This window comes from Dreissena polymorpha, chromosome 1 (assembly GCF_020536995.1).
Source record: "Dreissena polymorpha isolate Duluth1 chromosome 1, UMN_Dpol_1.0, whole genome shotgun sequence".
NCBI classification, from domain to species: domain Eukaryota; kingdom Metazoa; phylum Mollusca; class Bivalvia; order Myida; family Dreissenidae; genus Dreissena; species Dreissena polymorpha.
Window position 1 is genome coordinate 109,042,098 of NC_068355.1, and position 14,375 is coordinate 109,056,472.

The window sequence follows — 14,375 nt, forward strand, 5'->3', positions numbered from 1 at the left end:
CTAGCTAAGACATCAATGCTGACACATATGTCTGGACAAATTAAAACATAGTTAAGACACCAATCCTTATACAGACATCTGGGCAAATTAAAACAGAGCTAAGACACCAATGCTGACACAGACATCTGGGCAAATTAAAACAGAGCTAAGACACCAATGCTGACACAGATTTCTGAAAAAGTTAAAAACTTGCTCAACTGCAATGCTGACACAGACATCTTGGCGAGTTAAAACTTAGTAAAGACACCAATGCTGACAAAGACGTCTGGGCAAGTTAAAACCTAGCTAAGACACCAACGCTGACACAGATGTCAGGGCAAATTAAAACCTAGCTAAGACACCAATGCTGGCACAGATGTCTGGGCAAGTTAAAACCTAGCTAATACACCAATGCTGACACAGATGACTGGGCAAGTAGAATTGCTTGCAAAAAAAACCTAGTTAAGACACCAATGCTAACACAGATGTCTGGACAAGCTAAAACCTAGCTAAGACACCAATACTGACACAGTTGTCTGGATATCTTTAAACCTTGCTAAGACAACAATGCTGACACAGATGTCTTGGCAATTTAAAACCTATCTAAGACTGCAATACTAACACAGTTGTCTGGGCAACTTTAAACCTTGCTAAGATACCAATGCTGACACAGATGTCTGGGCATATTGAATTGCTTGTCTATTCTTTAAAGAGTGGACATAGAAATGTAATTGGATATATTTGCTTACAAACTACAAACTATTTTGAATAAGTCTTCAATGAATAATGTTATTTTTTTCCTTTTCCCAACCCAAGCTAAATATGGCTGGGTAGGTGTTTCATTCTTGTCTATTTAAATTTTTATCTTGAAGATCAATGAAAATGAACTACATTTGAGTAAGATTGAACCACAATGGTTATTTATTTAATGCTTAAACACACTGTGCCTGTGCTACAGGTTAAATGGACTAGATTGTCGAATATATTAGTATACAATTCTAACATGCATTAATGAATCCAAAACTATTCTTTCCAGGGACTACCACTTATAAGAAATCTCAATCCAATATTTATTGATGTTCTTCACATTAAGTAACTACTACATCGCCAATACCTTCCTTTATAATATTGCTTAATGTGAAACTCGTGCTCACCTTCATTATTATTTTTAAGTGTCGATTTGGATGATGACAACCTTATTTCCTAACTCTAACAGAGAGAAGATATTAGATTCCGCATGATTTTCAAATAAATAACATCTTGTGAAACAATTCACTATAGGAGTGCTCATTATTAGTAAAAATGGCACTATGCTCGCTTTGAATTTTCTTAGCAGGACCTGTATTTTTGCGTACCGCTTTGTAATTTCTCAGCAAGTTAAGTCGAGATATTGAGCGAATATTAATAGAAACAAGAGATTGCCAAGCAATATTGTCCTCTACCGGTGAAACTCCGCCATTGTCGGTAACTTTTTTATATATATTTGTTGCCATGGCAACCATAATTCTTGACGTAGGAACAAAATGAAATGACATGCATAATCTCCATATTGCCATCCATCCATGTTTCAAGTTTCATGAAAAATATGAACAACTTTTAAAGTTATCGCAGGATCCAGAAAAGTGTGACGGACAGACAGACTGACTGACGGAGCGCAAACCATAAGTCCCCTCCGGTTTCACCGATAGTTGACGATAAACGATAATCCCTTTCTTGCTTAAATGGCTGAAAAGTGAGTGGAGTCTTATAAAAAATACCTGTCTCGGCATGGAACTCCCAATCTTGTTTGTCTTCCTCTCTGGTGAGTATGCTTCTTTCATAACATGATTCAATATCAGTTTTATTTACCGGTAATAAGCTGCTGTTTGTTTTACTATGCAGGGGTAACATTTGTATCAGCAGCTTTGATTATTCATTAAATCAAGAGGGCCTGAAAGGCCCAAAGTCGCTCACCTGAGATTCAAAGGAACTTACCTGTTCTGTGCAGCCCAAGATGTCATTAGAACAAATTGTTCTTACCAACATTCATGACTAGTGAACACCCTGGCAGTCACGTTTTAAAACAGACCAGAACCATTTTCATACACATCCAAGATATCATTTAAACAAATATACTGACAAAGTTTCATGTAGATTCATTAGTCCATATAAGGAAAAATGCCCCGCCCACTGGTGGCCATGTGTTTCAAGCAACTGGAACCATTTTCGAACTTGTCCAAGATATCATTGGGACAAATCTTCTGACAAAGTTGAATGATGATCCTACAATAAATATAGCTTCTAGAGTGTTAACAGGGTTTTACTTTAGCCATATAAGGAAAAATGCCACGCCCCCTTGGCGGCCATGTTTTTCCACCAACCGGAACCATTTTCGAACTCATCCAAGATATCATTGGGACAAATCATCTGACCAAGTTTCATGATGATCGGACAATAAATGTGGCCTCTAGAGTGTTAATAAGGTTTTACTAAAGCAATATAAAGCAATATTAGGAAAAATGCCCCGCCCCCTCCGGGTGGCCATGTTTTTAAAGCAACCGAAACCATTTTCAAACTCATCCAAGATATCATTGGGAAAATCTTCTGACCAAGTTTCATGAAGATAGGAAAATAAATTTGTGGCCTCTAGAGTGTTAACAAGGTTTTACTAAAGCCAAATAAGGAAAAATGCCCCACCCCCTGGCGGCAATGTTTTTTCAACCAACCGCCATCATTTTTGAACTCATCCAATATATTATTGAGATGAATCTTCTAAGTTTCATGAAGATCTGACAATTAATGTGGCCTCTAGAGTGTTAACAAGATTTTACTATGGCCATGTATAGCCATATAAGGAAATATACCCCGCCCCTTGGCAGCCATGTTTTTCAAGCAAACATAACCATTTTCAAACTCATTTAAGATATCATTGGGACCAATCTTCTGACCAAATTTCATGAAGATTGAACAATAAATGTGGTATCTAGAGTGTTAACAAGGTTTTCTAAAGCCATATAAAGCCATATAAGGAAAAATGCCCCGCTCCCTGGTGGCCATGTTTTTCCAGCAACCGAAACTATTTTTGAATACATCCAAGATATCATTGGGACAAATCTTCAGACCAAGTTTCTTGAAGATCGGAAAATAAATGTGGCCTCTATAGAGTGTTAACAAGCTTCTTCTATAGCCATATAAGGAAAAATGCCCCGCCCCCCCTGGCGGCCATGTTTTTCAACCAACCAGCATCATTTTATAACTGTTCCAAGATATTATTGGGATAAATCTTCTGACCAAGTTTCATGAAGATGTGTTAACAAGATTTTACTATAGCCATATATAGCCATAAAAGGAAAAATGCCCCGCCCCTTGGCAGCCATGTTTTTCAAGCAAACGTAACCATTTTTGAACTCATCCAAAATATTATTGAGACCAATCTTCTGACCAAATTTCATGAAGATCAGAAAATAAATGTGGCCTCTAGAGTGTTAACAAGGTTTTAACAAGGGAGTTAACTATTAGAAAGTATGCATGTACAGGTTATCTTTCTTTAACTGACTGTTCACATGTTTTCACTATATACATATAGAGAAAACTGCTCCACCCCCTGGGGGCCATGTTTTTCCACCCATCATGACCATTTTCGAACTCGTCCAAGATATCTATAAAATTGATGTTTAGATTTTTTTCATGATGATTAGGCAAAAAATGTGACTTCTAGAGTATTCACAAGCTTTTTTTACTATATAAATATAAGGAAAATGACCCCCCCCCCCCCTGGCGGCCATGCTTTTTAACCGATCCGAACCATTTTCATACTCAACAGTCCTATCCAGAAAACACATGTTCAGACAAATTTTCATGAAGATTGGATTAAAAATGTGACTTGTAGAGTGTTCACATGTTTTCACTATATACATATAGAGAAAACTGCCCCGCCCCCTGGTGGCCATGTTTTTTCACAGATCTGGACCATTTTTGAACTCGTCCAAGATATCAATAAAACCAATGTTTTGACCATGTTTCATGATGATTGCGGGCCATGTTTTTCAACGGACCTGAACCATTTTTGAACTCAACCAACATATCATTTAGAAAAACATTTTGACAAAGTTACATAAAGATTTGGCATCAAATGTGACTTCTACAGTGTTCAAGGTTTTTTTGTTTTTTTTACCTAGTGACCTAGTTTTTGACCCAGCATGACCCAGTTTCGAACTTAGTCGAGGTATCATTGGGCCAAATATTCTGACCAAGTTTCATGAAGATCAGACAATAAATGTGGCCTCTGGAGTGTTCACAAGGCAAATGTTGACGGCGCACGACGCAGGACGGACAAAATGCGATCATAAAAGCTCACCATAAGCACGTTGTGCTCAGGTGAGCTAAAAAATGCTTCAGGGTACTAAATAAAATATTGTACATCACATTAATTTCTTCTCCTATAATTTCAATGTCATTGGTTCATGTCCATAAAGTGTAATAGAGGCCATCAATTTTTTATATGGACTGCACTTTCAAAATATGGATGACGCCTGCAAATAATTTAGGGGAATTGTATGAGAAATAAAAATATGTTTTTAAGAATTAACACGTTCATATACATACACAAATATATTTAAATGCAATATTTTAACTCAAAATATAGATGATTTTCTCACCATTTACCAGTATCATTATATGACCCCTGGTCTCCTCCACGTATGCAGCCTTGTACGCCAGATTGCCGAAATACTCAGTGGGCGTTTCCTGTAATGAAATCCAGTTAAAAAACATGTAACATTTTGCATGGCCTGAAGATTTGACCAATATCAAAGTAATAACCCAGACATTACAGCCTTGTTTTGGAAAACTGGGATAAATGCATGTGTTTAAAGTGCATCCCAGACTAGCCTGTGCAGTCCACACAGACTTATTTGGGAAGACATGTTTTGCTTTTTGGAATGTTTTGTTTTAAGGAAGTCTTTACTTACAGAAAATCCAGTTTAGGCCGAAAGGGTCATCCCTGATTTGCCTGTGCGGACTGCACAGGCCAATCTGCTATGACACTTTACACACATACTGTTTAGTATAACACAACATTGTCAGAAGCAAGAGATCGCACTGAGGGTGAACAATACTCCATATACAGCATTGGCACAAATGCTGTTTTTTTTCACCTTCAATATTAAATATATTTTTGTTTATATAATTAACACTTTCTCATATTTTGACTTATTAAAGGTACCCATAACTAGGATGATGTCAGAAACAAAGGTTGTGTTCGTTAAACACAATGCGCCCTACTGCCCTTGGAAGTCCCACAGCAGCTATTTTAGAGAAAACAAGGCCAAGAAAGCAACAAATCAATAGCCTCAAACGAGGCTTACACTTCATCTGTAAGTCATGAAGGTAGACACAAGAAAGCAACAAATCAATAGCCTAATACAAGGCTCACACTTCATCTGTAAGTCATGTAGGTAGACTCACATTACAACAAGAGATGTGTTTGTCAGAAACACAATGCCCCCTACTGCGCCGCTTTGAAGCCATATATTTGACCGTTGATCTTCAATGATGACCTGACCTTTCACCACTAAAATGTGCAGCTCCATGAGATACACATGCATGCCAAATATCAAGTTGATATCTTCAATATTTCAAAAGTTATGGGCAATGTTAAAGTTTTTGGACAGACGCACAGATTGACGGGCAGACGGACTGACGGACAGTTCAACTGCTATATGCTGTCCTACCGGGGGCATAAAAATCAGCTCAATATCTGAAAGCTTTGCATAAAAAACACCTTAAAAACGTTTATTATAGAGAAAATTTCTAAAACGTCATTTGTCTCAAATCTCCATGCCTTTCACTTTTATAGAAGTTCCTACCTTGGATTATATCCTTTTAAAAAATTCTTATATTATTAAGTTATATCCTTGGCAAAATTTAGATCTGTCAAAGGCCTGTACCTTTTTCAAAAATCAATTGACCCCAACAAATTTTACACTTCATGTGTAGGTAATGTAGGTGGACGCACATACAAAATCAGCTCAATATCTTAAAGCCTTGCGTTAAAAACCTCAGGAAAACAGAATATGGAATGGACAGACAGTGCGACTGCTATATGCCATCCTACCGGGGGAATAAAATCTGTACACACAAAAAACGCAGGTGCACATAATCTAATGCTGATAATAATGTTTTGTCACTCAAGCAGTTATTGAAGTCAGGTTCATCACAAAAATTTAACAGACAGATGAAATGGAAGGAAAGACAATATCAAATCAGCCAATACATTTGCATCTAAAAAGTGCGGAACAATCAATACAAAACATGGAAAAGAATGTCTCACAATGTTGGAAGAGAGCTGGCTGAAGTAGTCCAGCATGAGATCATTGGTCAGTTTGGAGTTCATGTCCAGTTTGTCCTTGAACTCTTCACAGATGACTGACTGCAGTACTCTGTCGTCAAGCCCACTCTGCAGAAAGAATGCTGTGATGGAGCGCAGGTGCTGTAGGAATAATTGGAAAGTATTTAATCAAATATTGAAATGTGCTATGGAGAGTTGCCAACAACTATATATATTTTCAATGCAGGAGATAATTAGTGGATGTGATTTTGACATGAAAATGTCCAAACAGTTTCTTACTTGCTTCATCAGGTTGTAGAATTCAGGACTATTCTGAAACAAGAAATATATATGATTTTTTTTAAAGATATACAGCTTTCATTGTGGTTGGTGTTGAGGAATGATCAAAAGTTATATCTATGAGATCAAAGATAGTGAATGCCTTTTTTCTGCGTGGTTCTTAGCTGCATCACACGCATATAAATCACGGGGTGTTGCGCCAGAGTTTTTGGCTTATTTTGTTTTATCAGATATTATTAAACAGACATCTCTAGTTATAAAATAGAACAAGAGCACCGCATAACGTGTGTCACGCTCCGCTGTGAAAGCTTATCAGAATTTTACTTTTAGGTCACAGTGACCTTGACCTTTGACCTAGAGACCCAAAATTGGGTGTGTCATGTAGAACTCATCAACGTGCAGCTACATGTGAAGTTTCAAGGAAGAAGCACTTTGATTTTAGAGCCAATGTTAAAAACCTTAACAAAATCTTAAGGTTAAATCACGACGAAGAAGACACGACGACGGACACGACGAGCTGGCTATGACAATACCTTGGGTTTTCTCCTAAAACAACCGAGCTAAAAATCACAAGAAGAATGAAAATCAATGAAAACATATAGGTCAGCCGTAACCATACTAATCATCCATACATATTTGAAATATGTATACTTGCTGTCTGTGAAAAGACCTGTTATAGTGGTTTCCAGACATTGTTATTTGATTTGATTGTCAATATCTTGTGAATTATAGCGAATGCTTAATAAATTGGTCTAAATGGTTGAATATGTCTAATTAAATCAAAACTGGTGCTAATCAGCATAATGTTTAAAACAAATAAAGACTCTATGATTGACATTCCATAATAATATTGCTGGAAATCTTAATTTAATATCTATCTAATCAAAATAAACTTCAAGTTCAGCTATTTAACGCCATAGCGGTTTTATAACATTTTCTGTTGCTGACTCATAACTAACCTTGCATGATACCTTGTGGGTTGAAATGCAATTCATTAAAGTGAGGTAATGACTCCACTTCTTGAAGAAGGCTTGTTCAAAGCTTTATACAATTACAAGTTTAATTAATGGTCAATATAGAAAACAATTTAAAATACTTTCGTCAAAGCATATATCAGGTTATTGAACAACTATACTTATATGATCTAAAATATACGAGTGAACAGAATGCAATATGGTAAAAATTACTAAACTTGAGAACACAATCTTAAAGTACAACACTAAGGCGCTGACAATTTTGCAACTATAAAGGGGCACAGTACACAAACTGTATTGATGTCGAGAGTAAAGTGTGAAATTGTTCTATCTCTTAATCTTTATCATTAGAGATATAATTGTTTCATGCTAAACACGCAGTTAACATCGTTAAACAACCAACTGTACAGTAATATCCCTTTTCATACCATATACTTCCCAAAAATAGAAATTCAATTGAATAACATCTTAATGAAGAAGCGAACAAGAGATGTGTTCATCAGAAACACAATGCCCCCTATTGCGCCGCTTTGAAAACAAATAACCTTGAAGGATGACCTTGACCTTGAACTTCCACCACTAAAAATGTGCAGCTTCATGAGAACACCGCTTTGAAATATATTTTTTTACCTTTGACCTTGAAGGATGACCTTGACCTTGAATTTCCACCACTCAAAATGTGCAACTTCATGAGATACACATGCATGCCAAATATCAAGTTGCTATCTTCAATATTGCAAAGTTATGCCCAACATTAAAGTGTTTTTTTCGAACGGACGAACAGACTGACATACTGACTGACATACTGACAGACAGTTCAACTACTATATGCCACCCTACCGGGGGCATACAAAGTTATGGCCAACGTTAAAGTTTTCGGACGGACAGACGCCATATATTTGACATTTGACCTTGAAGGATGACCTTGACTTTTACCTTTCACCACTCAAAATGTTCAGCTCTATGAGATACACATGCATGCCAAATATCAAGTTGCTATCTTCAATAGTGAAAAAGTTATGGCCAATGTTGAAGATTTTGGACAGACGGACAGACACCATATATTTCACATTTGACCTTGAAGGATGACCTTCACCTTCATCTTTCACCATTAAAAATGTCCAGCTCCATGAGATACACATGCATGCCAAATATCAAGTTGCTATCTTCAATAGTGAATAAGTTATGGCCAATGTTACAGTTTTTGGACAAACAGACGCCATATATTAGACATTTGACCTTGAAAGATGACCTTGACCTTCACCTTTCACCACTCAAAATGTGCAGCTCCAAGAGATGCACATGCATGCCACATATCAAGTTTCTATCTTTAATAATGCAAAAGTTATGGCCAACGTTCAAGTTTTTTTCGGACGGACAGACAGACTGACATACACACATACTGACATACTGACTGACGGACAGTCCAACTGCTATATGCCACCCTACCGGGGGCATAAAAAGTTATGGCTTATGTTAAAAGTTTTTGGACAGACGGAGAGACGCCATATATTAGACATTTGACCTTGAAGGATGACCTTCACCTTTCACCACTCAAAATGTAAAGCTCCGTGAGATGCATATGCATGCCAAATATCAAGTTGCTATCTTCAATATTGAAAAAGTTATGGCCATTAAAGTTTTCGGACGGACGGACAGACTGACATACACACATACTGACATACTGACACACTGACGGACAGTTCAACTGCTATATGCCACCCTACCGGGGGCATAAAAATGTTTGTAGATTGCACATTTTTATAAATACAAAAAGTTTCAGGCCTACATGCAGGAAATTTTATATTCAAATTGATTAGACCCTTACAAAGGTCAACTAAGTAATGAGAAAATCTAGGTTAGATAGCTACGCCGAAAAAAGGGAATTATAATTATTATAAGATCTATTAATGCAACCTCAAGAAGTGATAATAAAACAACCATGAACCCCACTTGTTGTATTATGGAGCAAGCTGTAAAAATCATTTTGAAAATATAATTATAGGTTATTAGACGTTTCACTGTACAATACGGAGATATATTTGGACAAGCACACAGTTTGACGTCATATTGGACAAGCATTTTTATTCCATATCCTTTTCTTCAGCTCTTTGTTTCATTTTAATTTTGATTTTAAAATGCTTTAATTGCATCTATGCTATTTTCAAGACAAGCGCCAGTGTGAGTGGATTATAGTACATTCGGATACTTTTTCTAGGTCACGGCTTTTATCGTTATAAAACTATTGCTTAGTGCACTTGTACCCAACTGTCAAATATGGAAAAAAATACAGACTTTTTGGATCCAATACCGGAATAAATTGGACGGTCACGTGGTATATATGAAGAATGCCGATTGGATGAATTTATTGGATATAGAATAATAACTTTTATTACCTTCTAAAAACTGCACAGGCACAACTTCATATTATATGATAAAATGCAAGTTTGGATGTTGAAAATTCAAGGAAGACTGGTTTCCCTTAAGAATTGTTCAAAATGAATAATATGAAACCTCCATTACTTTTATGTTGGTGTTATAAAGATAAATCTGAGGAACATAACTCATGACAAATCATTAAAAATCAACATTCTGATCTAAAACAGATAAACCATATATGAGCGTCTGACCCACCTACAGACAGACAGGCCCACAGACATTTATAAATTTCTATTTTCTATCCCATCCAAAGATTTATGTGAAACAAAATTGTAATCAGATCATAAAAGTACTTAGATAATCATTTTTAAAATTCATGAATACAAACAGCATGTAAGTAACTGGTTTGGTTTTTTGTTTCACAAGATTTGGTAACCATAAAGCAATACTTGTTGTACATGACAACAAAACCGGCTTACCCCCTGCTTTATCTGATTGTCAAGGGAGGTAAGTGTGACATTCCAGAGTTGCTCGATCATAAATGGGTAAATATTGGGCATTAGCTGCGTCTCCAATGTCTGTAGGTTATTGGTGATGTATCCTAGCAATTCATCTACTGACTGAAATGAAGCAACAAGGTCTGCATTAACATCCATTGGAATTTATTCGCAAATCAATTCTTGCTTCTGGATTTTCTGCATCATCATTCAACGATTTGTATAGATTTTTTTCACAGAAGAGCCATTTTCTCAAATAAGCTTCAGTCTGGTTTTAGAGTTATGGGCTTAAAATCACTTATTTATTGATTCATATTACTATTTTAAAGTTTATTTTATCGAAAAAATGGTGCTTATGTAGTTTATTTTGATTCTTATTTCATGTAAATCTTGTATTATTTTCACCATGTAATATTTGCATTTTTCATTGCAATGCTAATAAAGTGAGCTTAAGGTAGACTTGTTATTCAAGATTATTTAAGAAATCAAGGCCTGCATCTCAGGACTTTGATAAGCATACCATTTAAACTAAAACTGGGAATTATGCAAATTTAAGCTTCTAGAATGAAGAAATTAAACTAAAAATGTCAACAAGGACTTATCCGTTAAAGTGAAATTTTTAGATACATGCAAACAAAGACACCTACTGCATACACAGCACAACAGTAATAACTTACTGAAGTTTTTTCTGAACTTTTTCTTGTGAAAAGCTCCATGTAGCGCTCTATTTCTATCTGCATCTTCCCGCAGATCTGTTTAAGCAAACTAGCGCAATTCGACAAGATTTCATTGTTCGCCATGTCAGTCAGACGTTGAAGGGTATCATGCGCCTGTTTCCCCACTATCTCACTGTGGTGTCGTGCTGATATATTCAACACGATGTCGTCCCAGGCGAGGAGCTCAGGAAGCTTTGATAGGTAGAGTCGAACATGCTCGATGTTATTCACAGTGATACAGAGCTGAAATCAAATGCATTATATCCTTAATGGACAATAGAATGTTATTACAAATATCTATTGCTCAGGATGTGGTTGAGTAAAAACATGCAGTATTAACATACATCTCAATTACATCATGATTCTACATATTAACAAATATAACATAGTTCATCAGTTACATATACTTGAGTACATGTATTGTTTACATTCACTTTTAATGCACACATAATTTATTCAGGTTACGAACAACAATAATATGTTAACATCCATGTTTTAATGCTTCATATCGTTACCAGAAAACAAATTGTTGAGATGATGCTATACATTTTTGTAGCGATTGAAAAAGGGGAGAAGATTAGTTAATTAAGGAATGGGAAAATAATTTAGTTTGTGACTTTAGCGGAAAAACACACTGACTTTCTGTGCGCGTAAAATACGCGCTTACTTGTTTTTGATAGTTATACGATTATCTTAAAAGAAGAAAAGGGAAAGGAGACAGGAATGAACAAAACTAAAAGAGAAGTATCAAAAAAAAAAAAAGGCTATAGGCAAGATTCTTTAAGGAGTTAATACAAAATTGTACCCTTTTTTATTGTGTTGATAAAGTTTATCTTTTCTAAAGGCAATTTGCTTCTCTAATATAATTTTCGATCTTAGAGCGTTTTTGAAAATCTCGAAGTTTGGCTATTCCGTTCTTGATTTAGTACTGAATATGTAAGACTTCATCAGAATTATTATATAATTTATTTCTTGATTATTTGAGCCTCCTTTTGTGGTACCAAATAAAATATCATTTACATTTAGATCAATTTGTAATTGTTTGCTGATTAAGAACATTGTTAGCTCCCTCCATATGGGTTGAACAGAATTACATTCATATAAAACATGTATAATTGTTTCCTTAAAACTTGAGCAAAAGGTGCAGAGACTTGAAGCTATTAATTTACATTTATACAAATATGCATTAGTGGGTAATATGAAATGAAGGCTCTTGTATTGGAAATTGCGTAAATTATTATCTATGGTGGCTTTAAATGGTGTCAGATAAGCATGTTTCCAGTCAATGCTATGTTCATATGAGGACATTATTTGTTCCCATTTACTTTCTTGTTTGGTTTTATTTTCGTCTAAAGTTTGTTGTTGATTATACAAGTATTTACACACTTTTTTAGTTGTTTGTACATTTTGTAGTAATGTGTTATTTTTAAAGTTGACAAATTCCATTTCAGATAGTTTTTGTTTGTAAGCTATCGGGATACTTTGGATAAGTGTGTAATATTTAAGAAAATCTGTTGAGGGTAATTCATAAAGGGTTTTAAATGCTTCAAATGTATAATAGTTTTTTGACCTAAAGTCATATATGTGTTCTAAAAACTTTATTCCCTTATTACACCAGTTAAAGTAAAAAAAGGTATTTTGGTTATTTTCTATTGTTGAGTTATTCCATATAATCGTTTTAATTACATGCCTTGCTTTTTAATTTGATTTAATCGTGTTCCAAGACAAAATAACATCTCTGAGGAATACATTTTTAAAGTTTGAAACAATATGTTTTTCATTAAGTGAACATTCAAATACAAGATTTCCACCATATTTATCGAGTTCGTTTTGATAGAAAATTTTCCACTGCCCTGTATTGTTCATATCAGTTAATCTTTTTACCCAACTGGCCTTATTTGCATGTATAAGGGCACTAATATCAGTGAGTTTTAGCCCTCCCTGTTCTATTGGTTTAACAAGAGTTGTTCTTTTTATTTTTTCAGGTTTACAAATCCACACGAATTGGAATATAGATGCATAAATGTTTTTTATTATATCATGATTAGGGGTTGGAAGTGCCGACAATGTATACATAATTTTTTGTAGGACTAATGTTTTAACCACTGTGACTTTTCCAAGAAGTGTTAATTTTCTGTGTTGCCACTGTTTTAAACAATTTTTAAAGGCTTGCAATTTTGGTTGAAAGTTTTTGTATATATCGAGATTTTCATCATTTGTAAAGTAAAAGCCAAGTGTTTTGGCTTCTTCAGAGGTCCAAGAAAAATGTTTGTATTTATCAAATTTAATGTGTGTATTTTTTAGTGAACCTACGCGCATTATTATGGATTTTTTTCGTATTTAGTTTGAGTCCAGATATTTCACTGAATTCTTGAATGGTATCTATCAGTGCTGAGAACGAATTGGGTGTTCCATCTGTCAGATACGTTGTATCATCTGCGAAAAGCATTTGCTTGATTTCTTGTTCTTTTATTTTTATTCCATGTATATCTGAATTTTTTAAAATACAGTTTGACAATATTTCTATGCTTAATATAAAAAGTGCTGTTGACAATGGACAGCCTTGTTTTACTCCTCTTTGAATTGAGATTGGTTCAGATAAATGTCCGTTATTTATGATTATGGTACTTATGTCCGTGTAAAATAATTTAATCCATTGTATGAGCTCATTTCCAAAATTAAAATGTTTAAGGCTTTTTAACATGAAATCATGATCTAAAATGTCAAATGCCTTTTCATAGTCTGCAAAGAAAAGTAGGCCTGGCTTGTTATTGTTATTAAGATAGTGTATAGTTTCAAAAATTGTTCGGACATTTTCGCCGTAATTAAACTTGGCAACTGACAAAAGTGAAGCTTAAGACTGAACAACTTGAATTGAGAATTTGTTTGGTAACAGGGCTAGTGATATTACCTGGAAAGGCAAATCATAATATCTTTTCATCATTCAAAGAATAGTAACCCCATACATACTGCACTTACATTGTGAGCAACTACAAGTAGCTATGGCAACTTGGATTAGCCAGGTTCAATCCCCAATCCAGAGCGAAATAATAAGGCTTTTACACAAGGCCATTAAGAACTGGATCTTCCCACACAACAGAAACAAAACAGGGCCATTAAATACTGGATCTTCCCACGCAACGGACACACAACACAGCCATTAAATACTGGATCTTCCCACGCAACGGACACACAACACAGCCATTAAGTACTGGATCTTCCC

The 14,375-nt window shown here is 35.3% G+C and overlaps 1 protein-coding gene across 1 annotated transcript in view; it reads right to left on the reverse strand.

Moving 5' to 3' along the window:
- The window catches only part of LOC127843606 (protein unc-13 homolog D-like), a 156,571-nt gene that overhangs the window by 27,325 nt on the left and 114,871 nt on the right, over window positions 1-14,375 (reverse strand). Inside the window, exons 20-24 of the mRNA XM_052373295.1 lie at window positions 11,114-11,395; window positions 10,419-10,559; window positions 6,587-6,619; window positions 6,290-6,448; window positions 4,617-4,704 (exon numbers count right to left, since the gene is read on the reverse strand). Of these exons, the coding sequence (XP_052229255.1) occupies window positions 4,617-4,704; window positions 6,290-6,448; window positions 6,587-6,619; window positions 10,419-10,559; window positions 11,114-11,395 (703 nt within the window). The remainder of the gene's footprint in view (window positions 1-4,616; window positions 4,705-6,289; window positions 6,449-6,586; window positions 6,620-10,418; window positions 10,560-11,113; window positions 11,396-14,375) is intronic.